This window comes from Capsicum annuum, chromosome 4 (genome assembly GCF_002878395.1).
Source record: "Capsicum annuum cultivar UCD-10X-F1 chromosome 4, UCD10Xv1.1, whole genome shotgun sequence".
Lineage (NCBI taxonomy): Eukaryota > Viridiplantae > Streptophyta > Magnoliopsida > Solanales > Solanaceae > Capsicum > Capsicum annuum.
The window spans coordinates 6,954,212-6,970,417 of record NC_061114.1 but is presented as its reverse complement, the minus strand read 5'-3'; the positions used below and the strand labels follow the sequence as shown (position 1 = coordinate 6,970,417).

Genomic DNA, 16,206 nt, shown 5'->3' with positions numbered 1-16,206 from the left:
AAAAAAGAATAAACGAACAATGAAAAATGAAAAAGAAAATACAAAAAAAAGAAAAAAATGACAAAAAAATGTAACAAAATGAAAAAAAAATAAAGAAAAAATAAAAAATGGAAAAAAATGGAAAAGAAAAAATGAGAACGAAAAAGAAAAAATGAAAAAGAAAAAAAAAGGAAAAGGAAAAAAGAAAAAAAAAAGAGAAGAAAACATAGCTGGAAAAGAAAAAAAAGAAAGAAAGAGAAAAAGAGAAAGTTAAGGGAGTAATAAAAGAGAGTGATTATGGAGTGTATTTAATTAGCAAGAGAGCTATGAATTGTAATTAATCAATACTTAGGCTAAATTAAATAATTAAAAATTTATGTTTAATAAGTCATGTAGTTTTTCTTGTAATATTAAAGTACTTTTGTCTTTACATAATAAGAAGTAACGAATAGTATGGATATCCATATTATCCATTGAGTTTATCCATTTTATTCATAATATAATATGGGTTGGGTTGGATATTTTATCAATTTTCACATGACCCACTTTTAACCTGCCCATATCCGATTCAAACCGTCCGTTTGCCACCTCGGTACGACCAATGACAGTTCACTTCTGCTAGATTTTGTTTTCAGTATCCTGATTTATCTGCTTCATCCCTCTGCCTTCCACTTTTCAGGTTTGTCGCTATTAAGAGGCATAGAAATGTACAAATACTGTAGGCTCTATATATGTTTTATTCCGTGCATTTTAAAGTTCTCTTAAAAATGGCCTTTTTATTTCAGCAATTGTTTTCCGCTAATTTATTTTCCCCCGACCGGCATTGAATTTCTTTTATATTACCTTGAGCCGAGGATATATCGGGAACAACATCTCAACCTCCCAAGGTAGGGACCTCACTTGTGTGAAGTTCTGTCAAAAGCCTGCACGATGTAAAGTCGAGATGAGCAGTCTCCCTGTAAATCGTGTGCCAAAGACATTTTATTGGTAATTTGGACACTGACGGACAAACATAAGGGGAGAGGAAGCAGAAATTGGGATATGTCACACTCCAACATGTTAATATCCCTTTTAACACTTACAAAAATAAATCATTCTATTTTGATGATCAATTTAGTTTTTGTTAAAAGGAAATAGTGAGATTTATTCAAACCGCTAGAATTTCTGAAAACAGAATCATGCAGAAATAAAGTGCTAAAACAAAAAAGAAAGAAGCAATATTACAGGAATCCAAAACTAATCAAATATTTGCAGCAAACAAATTATTTGGAACAATTCCAACAACATGCTCAACATGCTAGAAGTTGAATCTTGATCTTCTGTAGGATCCTTACAACATCTTTCATGTTGGTTCTTCTTGTTGGAGATTCGTTACAACAATCTAATGCAACTTTCATGATTGATGCCACACCATCTCGCTCCTTATTTAAGCAATTACCAGTTGATGTTAACAAGTTGGCATCTACGACCTCCATGACGGCATCTGGAAGTGAATGACTCACCCATTGCTTCAAGCTAAGATCTCCCTCAAACTCATTAGGCTTTCTCTTAGTAAACGTTTCCAGCAACATGACCCCATAACTATAGACGTCACACTTTGTTGACACTAGTCCTTCCAGTCCATACTCTACAGTCGGACAATTCATTTAAAGATGCAATATGCTTTCTAGGTTGGAAAAAAAGAAAGGAATAATCAATGTTCAATAAATTAGCAAAACAAAGAGACGTACCCGGTGCAATATACCCGAATGTTGCTAAGGTTTTAGTGTACAAATCACCCTGATCTTCACCAAGCAGTTTTGAAATGCCAAAGTCGCTGAGGTGGGCAACCCTATCTTCATCCAGCAAGACGTTACTAGGCTTCACATCACAGTGAATCACAGGCAACGAGCACCCATGGTGAAGATATTCCAAACCACATGCCACATCTATCATTATGCCTAGTCTCTGCTTGATGTCGAGGAAGTAGTTGTGCGAATACAAATACAACTCAAGACTCCCATTAGGCATATAATCAAGAACTAAAGCCTTAAAATCAAGATTGGAACAACTAGTAATGACTTTTACGAGATTCCTATGGTGAAGGCTACGCAAAACTTCACATTCTGTATCAAAACTCTTGAATGCCGCATCCAGTTGCGGGTTGAACACTTAAACTGCAATGGCAGTTCCACTTCTGAGAACACCTGTGTAAACAGAGCCAGAACTTCCAAAACCAATCAGATTACTCTCACTAAGGTCATCCGTTGCTTGGAGCAGTTCATAGTATGAAATTCTTTCTCGTGTTACGGCAGACAATGAATCAGCTTGTTGAGGCGCACTTTTACCTCTTTATACCTTATCCATAGGAGCACAAAGGCCATAGTAACAAATACAACTGTAATTGCGAGCAAAAGAAAAAGAACAAGCAATTTTTCCCTATTTGATTTGTTCTTTGATGAAGTGGGGCATGGCGGGACCCGAAATCTTGAAGAACCACACAATGCTTCATTGTGGATGAAAAACTGACTCGAGAGATTCTTGAAAGGACCCCCATAGGGTATTTCACCATACAATTTGTTGACAGAAACATTGAAATACTTCAAGTTTTGAAGTTTCTCCAAAAACTTAGGAATGATTCCAGATATATTATTGTGAGAAAGGTGTAGGAATTCCAAACCTACCATGTTGCTCATTGAGTCAGGTATAGCTCCTTGTAACTTGTTGTGTCTCAAAGAAAGGTTTACCAGATTTTGCAAGCCTCCAATTTCTGTAGGAATTCCATTTGAGAATTGATTCATTGACAGATCTATCAGTGTCGCAGCCGTTAGATTTCCAATTTCTGGAGGTAAAGAACCTACCATGTTGTTTGACGATAAGTCAAGAACCACTAGATCTTGAAGGTTCCCTAAGCTTGGTGGTATATTGGAACTCAATTTATTGGAACCGAGATGTATCTCCCTAAGGGAAGTAATATTCCCTAAACAATTAGGAAGAGATCCTGAAAGTTGATTTTGATCCAAGTAAATATCACCCAGATGCTGCAATTTACATATATGATCTCCAATAAATCCTGTAAATTTGTTGCTACTCAAGTTGAACCGCTGAAGGTCTCTCAAATTGCCAATTGATGTTGGAATCGATCCGACCAAGTTGTTTCCAGAAAGGCTAAGGTCTAATAAGCTGCTTAAGTTCCCAACCTCATTAGGAATTCGCCCTTTGATTCTGCAAATGTCGGCGACAAATGTTCTAAGAGAGGTGGAAAGGTTCCCCGTGGAGGCAGGAAGCATGCCGTTTAGAGGATTCAAATATACAGATAGAAATGTTAAATTTCTGCAACTGGTTAAGGAAATCAGAAAGCTTAACGTTGAATCGCTTGTTAAATTGTTTCTCTCCAAGTTTAGGAACTGTAGATGAGCCAAATGTCCAAGAGAATTGGGAATCAAGCCAGTGAGTTGGTTGTTAGAAAGCTCTAGAATAGTAAGTTCTGAACAATTGGAGATAGAATGAGGAATAGTCCCAACAAGATTGGTTAAGTCGTTCAGATAAATCTTTTCAATGTTGGGTAAGATAGAACACATGTTTGGTGGGAGGCTTCCTGATAGATTATTGTTTGAAATAGAAATCACTCTCAGCCCTGATATGTTGAAGATCTCCATATCAAGTGAACCACTAAAACTATTGCCCGAAAGATCAAGTACCTCCAACTCAACAAGATTGCTTATCTCTTTGGGTATTTCACCTGGAAACACATGAAGAAAAAAAATGAATACAAGTGAGATGAACTATTTGGCTCAATGCTTATCTATCGGATTCATTCTTTAGTTGGACCTGATAGGAAGACTCTTGAATTTTAATTGGTTCTAGAAGAATGTATCGACAAGAAATCAGAAAATTTTGTAATAATTTTCCTATTGTTATTGATCAAAGTCTTAAAAAGAATATACATATTATATATTTTTTTTGTCCATTAAAGTTCTTAGTATAATTTTCTATGAATTTCTGATTGTGCAGATTTGTATTTTTATATGGACTCAAATATATAAACTGATACTTCATTAGAAGTTAGCTAACTACCAACGGGAGTTCAAATTTACTGGTTATTTCTTAAACAGATTAATTTTAAACATTAAGAGACGCTCCTTATATGGTGTTTGTTGTCATACGCTTGAAGATTTATTTAAAATTGTTACAGTTTATTACTCATTACATACATAAATTCATAGAATGAGACGCCATTAGAATATATATGTACCGATAAGCTTATTGTCACCAAGCTGTAGATTCTGCATCTTGGTTAAGTTGCCAATTTCCTATGGTAAGAATCCACTAAAGTAGTTCATCGACAGTGACAAAATTTGCAGTGATGAGATATTTAATATGGAGATCGGGACAAGGCCGGTAATCTGGTTTATCTCCATGGCTAACTCCGCCAAATTAACAAGATTTCCAATTTCTTGTGGAATCATCCCTGCAATAAATGTGTAATAAAATAAAATTCTGAAGTAATAAGATACAACAGTGCTATTATTCATAAGATAAAAACGTACCATTGAAATGGTTAAATCCTAGAAAAAATGTCTGCAAGTTACTCAATCTTCCAATTTCACTATGTATTGGTCCATCAAACTCATTATCCGATAATGACAAAATTTGAAGTTGTGAACAATTTGATAAGCTTGTAGGCATATGACCGTGAAGCTTGTTTTTGGATAAATGAAGCCCTTTGAGTATTGAGAGATCATTGCATAAACCATTGGGAAGATATCCTGATACGCTATTGTCGGCAAATGCAATGACTTAAATTCTTGAAATATTGAAAATTATGAAAGGTATAGAACCCGTAAGTTGATTAGCTTGTATGGATAGCACTTTCATGTTTGTGAAGATTTCCGATCCACTCTAGGATGTTTCCTTGAAGTGAATTATAAGATATCTCCAAAGACTCCAACCTTGAGGCATTCGATAGTGACATATGAATAAAGCCAACGAGCTTGTTACCCTTCAAGTTTAACACTTTAAGGTTTAAAAGACTTCCAATCACTTTTGGTATTTGGCCCTCTATGGAATTGAAATTCAGATTCAAAGTCTCATGTGTGGAAACATTAGAAAATGAACAAGGGATGGAACCAGTGAAACTATTATTTCCAAGGTTTAGTACTTGAAGTTGGTGTAAAAACCCAAACCAAGAGGGAACCTCCCCGCTGAAGCTGTTGATACTCAAATCAAGAACCTTAAGTCGATGCAAGTGTGTCATTTCTTGAGGCAAATTTCCATGGAAATTGTTGCTTCCCAAGTCAAGATAAACAAGAAATGTTAGGTTCCTAAGTTCACGGGGTATTACGCCCGTAAGAGCCATGTTGGAAAGATTCAAGGACGTCACTCACAGGTGACGGGAGCCACAAGTGATTCCAACCCAATGGCAAACAGATGTAGCTGGAGACCAACTTTCATCCAAGTAATGAAAGGGGTCTGAAATGATTTGAGATTTCAGGGAAAGGAGAGCTAATTGGTCAGTGGAGATGTTAAGTTGGGTCATGGCCGAACTACTTATAATATAGTACTGAAGCAACAAGAGAAAAGAGAAGAAAGCTTTCTCCATAATTGCATATATTGGTAGGAATATGGATGTGGATAGTAATGATGTGGTTTTATGACTTTAAATACGTAGCAAAGAGGTCTCTCGCTCTTTCTGACTTTAAAATCTATAAGAATTTCTTTTATAATTATTTTCCATTCACATATATTTTTGGGGAAAAAGGAATTGCTTTCCTTTATTCATTAATTAAGTAGACTAATAATACAACTAAAGAAACAAAAAAACAACTTTAATCGGTTCAAGTGGCAGACCGAGAAAGAAGACTCAAAAGGAGTCTTCCACTACGTTTTTATACCGAATGTAAGATGCTAATTGGAGGAGCAAGAATAAATTGAGTAGATTTTCTCTATTATTATCTTTGTTTAACTTCAGTAGATACAAGTGAAATTCATAATTTGTGTTTAACAACTTAAACAGTACTAGAATATCATAATGAATAGGGATTTATTTTTTGCAAACCAAAATTTAACTAGTGTCAGCTATAGGTTCACACGGATTTATATCTTTTGATACGAAGTATTGATATATATATATATATGGAAAAAGCTACTAAAAATATCAACAACTGCTGTGGGGATCGATAGATCCAATTAAGTTGTTTTCGTTGAGATAATGGCAGGTTAAGCTGGTTAATGTAACAACTACAAAGTACATAACTTCAGATACAAACCATGCGCTATAACTTCTTATTCCAGAAAATTCTTGTCACTTAATTTTGTATCTATTACGTAAAAACCATTTTTTATTCATTACACAAAAGTCATTTAACTTTGCTCCGACCATTACAAATGTCACTATGATCGGATTTTATAATAATCCCATCGGAAAAATGATGTCGCAACTTTAATTAGTTCTTAATTTTAATGTAAGTGAATATATAATTTATTACTCATATTTTGACTCTTTTTATATGTGCATAACCCAATTTTCCTTATGGAGATTTTACAATAAGCCTATCGGTTAATGATGTGACAACTTTAATTAGTTCTTAATTTTAATGTAAGTGAATATATAATATATTACTCATATTTGAAAAAGAATGATAAACAAGATAAATTCTTCAAAACACATAAAATAGTAATAAATGTATGATATTATTTTTAAAAAATTATTTAAATTTTTTGTTGATAAATCAACATGTTAAAGATAATTTTGAAAATAAAAGTTTTAAAATATAAATACTTTAATAGCTGAAGAGATTATAGGATATTTAATTTTTATATATATCAATTAAATTAATTAAACTGTATGTAATTTATTAGAAACCGGAACCGTGGGCTATAGCACATCGATATAGCCCCAAAATGTTACATTCGCGCCATTTCGCCCGTTTGACACCCCAAATAGCCCCGCCCACACAAACGGGCAGTACTGGGATGCTCCCCAACCTTCCTGGCATGCGCGAGTAAATTTTTGACCCACAGCACCCCCGGACCCCAGGCCCACCCCCGGAATCATGGGCTATAGCACACCGATTTGGCCTCAAAATGCTCCGTTTGCGCTGTTTCACCCGTTTGACCAACCAAATGGCCCTGCTCATACAAACGGGCAATATTGGGGCGATCCCAAGCCTCCCTAGCATGCCCGGGTCGATTTTTGACCCACGACACGCCCGAACCCCAAGCCCACCCTCGGAACCGTGGGCTATAGTACACCGATTTGACCTAAAAATGTCTTGTTCGCATTATTTCGCTCGTTTGTCCAACCAATGGCCCCGCCTACACAAACGGGCAACACTGGGATGCTCCCCAACCTTCTTTGCACGCCCGGGTGGATTACTGGCCCAGGCACCCCTGGACCCCGGGCACACCCTCAAAACCGTGGGCTATAGCACATCGATTTTGCCCCAAAATACCCTGTTCCCACCGTTACACCCCGTTTGCCAAACAAAATAGCCCCACCAAAACAAACGGGAAGATCTGGGACGCTCCCCAGCCTCCTTGCCACACCCAAATGATTTTCGGCCCACGGCACCCTCAGAATTATGGGCTATAGCATACCAATTTGGCCACAAAATGCCCCGTTCGCGCCACTTCACCCGTTTGACCAAACGAATGGCCGCGCCCACACAAATGGGAAACACTGGGATGCTCCCCAGCTTTCTTGGAATGCCTTGGTCGATTTTTGACCCACGACACCCCGTACCTCGGGTACACCCCCAGAACTGTGGGCTATAACACACTGATTTGGCCCTAAAATGCCTCATTCATGTCGTTTCACCAGTTTGACCAACTATATAGCCCCGTCCCCATACAAACAGGCAATACTGGGATGCTTCCTAGCCTTCCTGGCATGCTTGGGTAGATTTTCGGCCCACGACACCCCTGAACCCCAAGCCCACCCCCAGAACTAGGGGCTATAGCACACCGACTTGGCCTCAAAATTCTCCATTCGATCCATTTCGCTCGTTTGACCAACAAAATGTCCCTACCCATAGTAACGGGCAACACTAGGATGCTCCCCAGGCTCCCTAACATGCCCGGATCAATTTTTGGCCCACGACACCCCTAAACTGTGGGCTATAGCACACCGATTTAGCACTAAAATGCCCTATTTATTTGGTTTCGCCTGATTAACCTACCAAATAGCCCCTCCCACCTAAACGGGCAATATTGGGATGCTCTCCAGCCTCCCCGATATACCTGAGTCGATTTTCTGCCCACGACACCTCAGACCCTGGGCCGACCCTTAGAACCGTGGGCTATAGCACACCGATTTTTCCCCAAAATGCCTCATTCGCGCTGTTTCGCCTATTTGACCAACCAAATGACCCCGCCCACACAAAGGTGCAATACTGGTATGCTCCTCAACCTCCCTGGAATGCTCGACTCAATTTTTTGCCTACGACACCATCAAACCATGAGCCCACCCCGGGAACCGTGGGCTATAGCACACTGATATGACCCCAAATGCCCCATTCGTGTCGTTTCTCTTGTTTGACCAACCAAATGGCCCAACCCACACAAACGGGCAATGCTGGATTCTCCCCCGCCTTCCTGGTATCCCCGGGTCGATTTTTGGGTCACGACACCCCTAACCCCTGGACTACTCTAGGAACAGTGGGCTATAGCACCCTGATATGGCCCCAAAATGCCCCGTTCGCGCCGTTTTGCCCATTTGACCAACCAAATGGCCCCGCCTACATAAACGGGAAATACTGAGATGCTCCCTAACCTCCCTGGCATTTTTCGGCCAATAGCACCCCCAGATCCCAGGCCCACCCCAGAATAGTGGGATTTAGCACATCGATTTGGCCCAAAAATACCCCGTTCACACCGTTTCTCCCGATTGACAGACCAAATGGCAGCGCCCATACAAACAGGCAATACTGGGATACTTTCTAGCCTCCCAAGCACGTCTGGGTCAATTTTTTACCTACGGTACCCCCGGATCCCCAGGCCACCCCTCAAAATGCAGGCACTAACACACTGATTTAGCCCAAAAAGGCCTCGTTCGCACTGTTTTGCTAGTTTAACAAACCAAATGGCCCCTCCATAGAAACGGGAAACACTAGGATGCTTTCTAGCATACCTGGCATGCCCGGGTCAATTTTTAGCCCACGGCACACTCGGACCCCAGGCTCGCCCCGGAACCATGGGCTATAGCACACCAATTTGGATAAAAAATACACCATTTTTGCTGTTTCACCTGTTTGACCAACTAAATGGCCTCTCCCATACAAACGGGCAACACAGGAATGCTCTTCAGTATCCTCGGCACGCTCGGGTCGATTTTCAACCTACAACACCTCCGAACCATGGGCCCACCCCTAGAACCGTGGGTTATAGCATACAGATTTGGCCTCAAAATGCATCGTTCATGCCGTTTCGCCTATTTGACAAACCAAATGGCCCCGTCCACACAAACGAGACACACCGGGATGCTCCTCAGCCTCCCTGGACCCTGGCACACCCGGGTTGATTTTTTTTCCTAACACCTCCGGACCCCAGGCCAACCCTTATAACTGTGGGCTATAGCCCATCGATTTTTCCCCAAAATGCCCCGTTTGTACCGTTTCGACTGTTTGACCAACCAAATGGCCCCGCCCACACAAATGGTCAATACTGGGATGCTCCCCAGTCTTCCTGACACCTTCAGGTTGATTTTTCTCCCATGGGACCCCCAAACCCCAAGCACACCCCGACAACCGTGGGCTATAGCACACTGATTCATCCTCAAAATATCTGATTCACGCCGTTTCACCTATTTGACCAGCCAAATGGCCCCACCCATACAAATGGCTAATAATGGGATGCTACTCAGCCTCCTTGGTAAGACCGGTTCAATTTTTGGTCCACGGTACCCCTGAACGGGGCTATAGCACACCGATTTGGCCCCAAAATGCTCCATTTATGCCGATTCGCTCATTTGACCAACCAAATGGCCCCGCCCATACAAACGGGCAATATTCGAACGCTCCCCAGCCTCCCTGGCACGCCTGGGTCAATTTTCGGCCTATGGCAACCCTGGAACCCAGTTCCCACCCCCAGAAACATGGGCTATAACATACCGATTTGGCCCTAAAATGCCCCGTTCACGCCATTTTACCCGTTTGACCAACCAAATGGCCCCGCCCACACAAACGGGCAACACTGGGATGCTCCCCAGCCTCCCTGGCATGCCCAAATGGCATACTATGCTATTTTGATCTTTAAATCATTTGTTTTTCATTACTTTTTTGGCTAAAGAAGAATTAAAACTGCATACCGAATTGGGGAAAAGTGTCGATTGAGTGGGATAGAAGTAGTTTTTTAGAAAATTGACTCGACCAATCTGCCTCATGGTTGTTTGTCCGCATCGATCTCGAAAAAAATAATCAAATTCAAGAAAAAAATTGCCTCAAACAGATATTCGAGCGCAAAGTTGTGAAGGTTTAAAGTTTTACCATTCTACAATTACTTTTTTCCTATCTCCTTCACTCCCTATTTTTGATTGTCCTTTTTGTCTTACACTTTCAATATTTAAAATTATATTTTTATAAATAAGGTAAATAGAATAAGTTAGAATGTAAATTTAAACAACTATTAAGAATAAGTGATAAGTATTAACAGTTACTGTTAGGGGATTTATACAAATTAATTAGGTCATTATCCAATTGTACAAAAGTCATACTTAGTAGATGCACAGTTTTTTAAAGTGAGGTGTTTAAAAAATTGTTTTTTTTTGGCAAACTAAATTTATGTTTGGTCAAGAACATATTTATTACTAATTATATGAATTACTTTCTCCGTTCGCTTTTACTTGTCTGCATCAATCCAAAATGAATGCTACACTAAATAAAAATACTGACACAAATCGTCACTTATTTTCCGTTAAATAGCATATAGCTAGCATAATTACCGTTAATTCATCATTAAATAAGATTAACAATCAGATTTTATTGTTTTGACAAAAATTATAAATTGCTAATTCGTGTTAAATTTGTATGATATTGAGGTTAGTTATATAAATTTATGCAAGATCTTTTTATTGATTAAAAGTTTGCTATGGATTTATGAATCAAATATACAAAAGCAAATAGATTGTTTTAACATTGTACAAAAAGTATAAAATGAAAATTTTGTAAGAAAAAAAAAGTGTAATGTGAATTAGTTGACTAGTAAATGAAATTCTTTGATTTTCAAAGAAAATTTTAAATATCATCTTATCTCCCTTTTCTATCATTATTTTCAGTCAACTTAATTTTTTGTTTATTTGTGTTTTCTTTTATATTTATGTTTTGCGTATTATTAACTTTTGTACAAATTATCACTCTCATTTTTTACTTTCTTCGTTCATTGTTATCTTATTTTATTTTATTTTTGAAGGGAGACTTATTCTAGAAATTATGGAATCATGGAATGCACAAATGATGTGAGTTTCTCAATGAAAACATTTATCCTAGTTAATTTTTTCGATGTTATTTTCTATTTTTTATGTTCGTATAACTTTTTCTTTTAACTCTAGTTTAGGACTCTTGTATGATATGTATTTTTTGTCCTTTAATGTTCTCATTATTTTAGATTTTAATATTTTGTCTTAACCAAAGAAATTTATGTAAACCACGCTTTATCTTGGAACATGTATTTTTAAAGACATTTTTTTATGGGGTTTGATAACTTTCTTAAGTTGTAAGAATGGGGGTAAAATGTATGTTTTGATTGAAACAAGTAATATGATAAAATAAGAAAACAATAAAAGAAAATAATTTTTCAGTGAGGTTTTTTTAAAGGAAATGGTTGAGCTACATTTAAATAGATTAAATCATAGTTTTGGTCAACAAATGTATTGGATTAAAACTTGTAAATGTTTGTGAGTGAGTGGATTTTTTATTCTCTTATATGTTTTTAATAGGCTCTTCTTTGTAACAAATAAGAGATTTGAAAAAAGAATTATTTCATGTCTGTCTTATAAGGAGGTACTCTTTTTTCGATTATGTTATATAAATCAAACAGTTAAAACTCAAAATTGTTCTTCATTTCTGTTTAGTATATTTTGTTCATATGAAATAGAACTTTAAATACTTTTAATTTCATTTATCATGATTATTAAATACTTAATATTAATAAAGTGGAAAAAGTCATTTATTGAGGAACTTTTCATATTACCCCCTTTTTTTAAAAAAATATTTCTTTATAAATTACTTATTAATTTCAACTTTTTACATAACATGTTCACACATAAAATTAAAGATTATTTTGGTACATCCTATTATTTTTAAATTATAAAATTCAAATTTCTTCTTTACTTTTTAAAACCTCGTGTCAAGTCAAAGTCCAACAAATAAATCAAAATGAAGGAAATAATTTTTAGTCAAAAATTAAAAGAGTAATATGAGTAACTCTTTTTTTCCAAATAATTTGACACATTTTCGTTTGGTAGAAATGCATGTATTAGCTTTGTGTATTACTAATATTTTATTTGATATATTTTTTCATCCTATGCATAACTAATTTAAGTATTACTTATACACTTACATTAATATTAAGGTGTGTATTACTAATACGTGAAAATACATGGTATTAGTAACACAGTAGATTCTAATGCATACGACACCTTGCGCATTATTCAAAGGATACCCTAAAGTTTCTCCACCGAACTGTAGTACTGCATTAGAATGATTAAGGACATAATTATCCCTCAAAATTCTTTCCATATTCTTTCCATCATATTTAAGATAATTCATGTCTAGAATGACTAAAGACGCATTGTAAACAAATGTTTTTTTTTAAAAAAAAATTATGCAATTCATATTATTTTTAATAGATTAAATCAAATACTATATAAAAATATATAAATATAACTAACGCAAGTATTACTAATATACTATATTTTAAATTATTATTACACACCGTACGAAAAAACTTATTCTCACAAGAGCTTAATTAATGATAGGAGTAAATACAACACAACTTGTTAATTCCAAGGCAATGAATAGACACAAAAGTTTAGCCAAGGATACAATTGGCCAATTAAAAATAGTAGAGGGGGAAATTCAAACTATTCACCTTTTAAGATGTGTTTGGTAGAATGGTAAATATTTTTCGAAAAATGTTTCTGTATTTTCTTATGTTTGATTGAACAAAATTTTTGAAAACCATTTTTTTCATTAAAAAACGAAGACAATACTTCTTAATGTAAATAGAAAAAATAAATTCTATAAATGACATTACTGTATATTTTTTTGTATCTTCCCACCCAACATTATTTTTTGCTTGATGACGTATAAAATACTTTTGAGATAATATTTTCTTTACTTACCAAACTTCAAGAAATCAACTTATAAAACATTTCAATTTTATGTTTATTGTATTCTCTCGTCCACCCAACACCCCCAACCCCTACCTCTTGACCATCCCACTCCCACCACTGTCGAGGCCCCACACCTCGACCCCCTCCAGCCTCTACATATATTTTTTTGCTAAATTACATATAAGTATTTTTTTTTCTTACTTACTAATCGCAAGATTACATACAAGAAACCAACTTATTTTCGAGAAATATTTTCATACCAAACATACCCTTAATATAAAAAAGTTTGTGACTCTCTATTGAAAATTTTTAGGTTGGACAAGTACATCTATAATTACTTGGTTACAAAGGGGTTGCATAAGACTGCTGAGGTATTTTCCATTGAAGCAAATGTTGTAAATCCCACAAATGTTGGTAAGTTTTATTATTTAAATTTATGGTAGATTTGAACTCATTAAAATAATTGTTAAAAGTTGTTTACGTGTGACTTACGTGTAATTATGAAAGTAGTTGTGGATGCTTGGGTTATAGTAGTTTGACTAGTATGATTATGCTGTACTATTGATAGATTTCATTGTCATAATATTAGTGATCGTGTAATTACGTGTGATCATTGTGGATACTAATTGTGTATGGTGTTCATCGTCTATTATATATACACAAAAAATAATTTTAACCAAATATAAATAAAGTAATTTTCTGCAGTAGGTCAACCCCTTCATTGTATGCTAGCTCTGCCTTGACACAAGACATATCAATAATTTTCTATTTTAAATCGAAAGAAAGTCAAATTTGTCTAAATACAAGATATAAGACAATTGAGGCTACTCTTTTATTTGATGATTATATTGTTTTTTTAACAATTATATTATTCCTTTGATTTTATTTTTATTTTGTGTTTATGATAAAAGATACATTTAAATTGTCACTTTTTTCCACGAGTTCTGTACTTTTAATTTAATTATATATATGTTTTTTTTATATATGAACTATATATTATTATCTATGTATTAAAATGCATTTTGAAATAATCCAAAGTTTTTTCCCGCCTTGCCTTGTTTAACAATTGCCCTACCCTGTCTGTTTAACGTTTGTACTGCCCCGCCCTACTCTTATCTTGCCCCATTGTCATTCCGAATCAATTATTTTCTTTTCCTATCTGAACGATAGTGATAGTTAAAGGTTGTCTTCATATAAGGTATAACTCACGGATAGTTGTAGAAATGAGCTATAACTCGCGAATAGTTGTAGAAATGAGCTATAACTCAGACTTTGGCTGAATGCAACATGCTTTGTGTATCTGAATACCCTTTTATTTGATGACTATGTTATTTTAAAGAACTTCTTTATTCCTTTGACTTCATTTTTAAGTGAGATAATGGTAAAAAAAAACACATCTGAATTATCATAGTTTCACGAGTTTCACATCTTTAACTATAGTTGTTCTCTTTTCCTACATGAACCATCAATATTTATATATTAAACACACCTCATGAATTATCAGTTGTTTCTTTTTCAAGTAAAATAGATTGGATGGAATGATAGATAATCAATGTCATTCTTTGAAGCTTTTAGTGCACTTATTTTGAGGTTCATTTTATTAGAAAGTGTTTTTCATATTTCTAAAATTGTATTAATTGCTATTTTTTTTTAATTTTAATTATTTAATTTCTGATATTTTTTAGCTGTCGAATCTCCAGAGGGATATTTAATGGAATGGTGGGATGGGTTTTATGATATATACAATACTTATCAGGATGAAAAGGCCCAACTATCCTATGTTAAGGTGTTACCTAAACTTTTTCAAGTTAAATTCATCTTCTCGATGATTATTTAATCTAAAGACATGATTTTTTTAAATTCTCAGGATGCATGGACTGCTGACAATGTGGGATATCATATCCCTTTTGATGTACCAACGTATTCTCCAAATACTGCTACACCGGTTAGCTCTCCTACCACACAATCGTTTGAGCCTAATTTTATATATTGTAGAGTCTCTATTAGACCTGTCAATACGGGTCTAATTTTATATATTGTAGACCTATCAATACGGGTCGGTCCAGTCCATTCGAATTAGTCCACACGGGCTAGCCATATGGGCTTTGAGTTAAACGGGCCGGTCCATCAAAATGATGGATAAAAAAAAACAACTCCACACCATTACTCTGTGGGTTGCGGATCTCACGGGCCAGCCCACTTTTTAAAAAATAATATTTTCTAATTTTATTTTAGAATATTAATAAAGATAAACATTCTCAAACAATATTACATAATGTTAATACTTATTAATCAAGTCTCCAACACCCCTGAAAAATATTCCTAATAGTGAAATTAAATAACTTTTGAGATGATATCCTTCGAACCAATTAAAAATACTACTAAAAAATCTAAATAGTTGCATTTACTTGACTTACGGACCGGCCCACGGACTATCCCAAACCATATTGCTCAAGCCCCACGAGCCACAGGTTTATATGGGTCGGACTAAGAAGCCCTGTTCCTAAATGGGCTACAAAAACTGAAGCCAATACCATCAAATTACATGCCGGGTTGGGCACGGCCCATATTGACGGCTCTTAGTCTCTATAGTAATGTCGCTCTTTTGTTTAACTATAGGTGCACGATATATCTCATGTGGAGCCGGCCTTTCACCTAACGACACCTGAGGATGAACTGAGGGCGGATTTAAGGTTTGTTGAGATTGATTATACAAGTCAAGTGGTGCCATATGTAACGATTCTACGTAACAACGTTACATTTATTGCTAATATGGAGCAGCATTTCTGCATTTTGTTCACTTAACTTCATGTTTTATCTATTTGCTTTGGTTTTATGCAATGTCATTATGACTGTAAAATATAATTGATAATTAGTTATCGCATAGATATTTCATAATGTAAGTCATCGATTTGGTT

At 35.9% G+C, this 16,206-nt stretch overlaps 3 protein-coding genes across 5 annotated transcripts; 1 reads left to right on the top strand and 2 right to left on the bottom strand.

The window, feature by feature from the left end:
- Positions 1 to 997: 997 nt before the first annotated feature.
- LOC107869211 (LRR receptor-like serine/threonine-protein kinase GSO1) lies at positions 998 to 5,614 on the bottom strand. Of its 3 annotated transcripts, XR_007054834.1 has the most exons (4): positions 4,509 to 5,614; positions 4,214 to 4,429; positions 1,710 to 3,700; positions 1,000 to 1,606 (listed from the first exon to the last, which is right to left on the bottom strand). XR_007054834.1 is itself a non-coding variant. In XM_047411739.1 (3 exons), exons 2-3 carry the CDS (start codon positions 4,248 to 4,250, stop codon positions 2,265 to 2,267), a joined length of 1,473 nt encoding a protein of 490 aa, XP_047267695.1. In that variant the 5' UTR covers positions 4,251 to 4,429; positions 4,509 to 5,614; the 3' UTR covers positions 998 to 2,264. The 3 variants fall into 3 exon arrangements, 1 of the variants encoding a protein (XP_047267695.1); XM_047411739.1 differs by having other exon boundaries at positions 998 to 3,700; XR_007054835.1 differs by having other exon boundaries at positions 4,214 to 5,614.
- On the bottom strand, positions 1,269 to 1,989 carry LOC107869861 (receptor-like serine/threonine-protein kinase At1g78530). Its single transcript, XM_016716269.2, has 2 exons — positions 1,710 to 1,989; positions 1,269 to 1,606 (listed from the first exon to the last, which is right to left on the bottom strand). Exons 1-2 carry the CDS (start codon positions 1,987 to 1,989, stop codon positions 1,269 to 1,271), a joined length of 618 nt encoding a protein of 205 aa, XP_016571755.1.
- Positions 5,615 to 11,318: 5,704 nt separating the features above from the next.
- LOC107869860 (transcriptional corepressor LEUNIG_HOMOLOG-like) lies at positions 11,319 to 15,181 on the top strand. Its single transcript, XM_047411455.1, has 3 exons — positions 11,319 to 11,410; positions 13,602 to 13,702; positions 14,989 to 15,181. Exons 1-3 carry the CDS (start codon positions 11,385 to 11,387, stop codon positions 15,123 to 15,125), a joined length of 264 nt encoding a protein of 87 aa, XP_047267411.1. The 5' UTR covers positions 11,319 to 11,384; the 3' UTR covers positions 15,126 to 15,181.
- The last annotated feature ends 1,025 nt before the right edge of the window (positions 15,182 to 16,206 follow it).

Excerpts from the sequence above, each read along its gene's own strand:
- LOC107869861 (XM_016716269.2), bottom strand. The coding sequence starts at position 1,989 with ATGCCTAATGGGAGTCTTGAGTTGTATTTGTATTCGCACAACTACTTC. Across the intron at positions 1,607-1,709 it reads ATTCGGGTATATTGCACCGG|AGTATGGACTGGAAGGACTA; the intron begins GTACGTCTCTTT and ends GTCCGACTGTAG.
- LOC107869211 (XM_047411739.1), bottom strand. The coding sequence starts at position 4,250 with ATGCAGAATCTACAGCTTGGTGACAATAAGCTTATCG. Across the intron at positions 3,701-4,213 it reads TGGTGACAATAAGCTTATCG|GTGAAATACCCAAAGAGATA; the intron begins GTACATATATAT and ends ATGTGTTTCCAG.
- LOC107869860 (XM_047411455.1), top strand. The coding sequence starts at position 11,385 with ATGGAATCATGGAATGCACAAATGAT. Across the intron at positions 11,411-13,601 it reads TCATGGAATGCACAAATGAT|GTTGGACAAGTACATCTATA; the intron begins GTGAGTTTCTCA and ends GAAAATTTTTAG. Across the intron at positions 13,703-14,988 it reads TGTAAATCCCACAAATGTTG|AGGGATATTTAATGGAATGG; the intron begins GTAAGTTTTATT and ends TCGAATCTCCAG.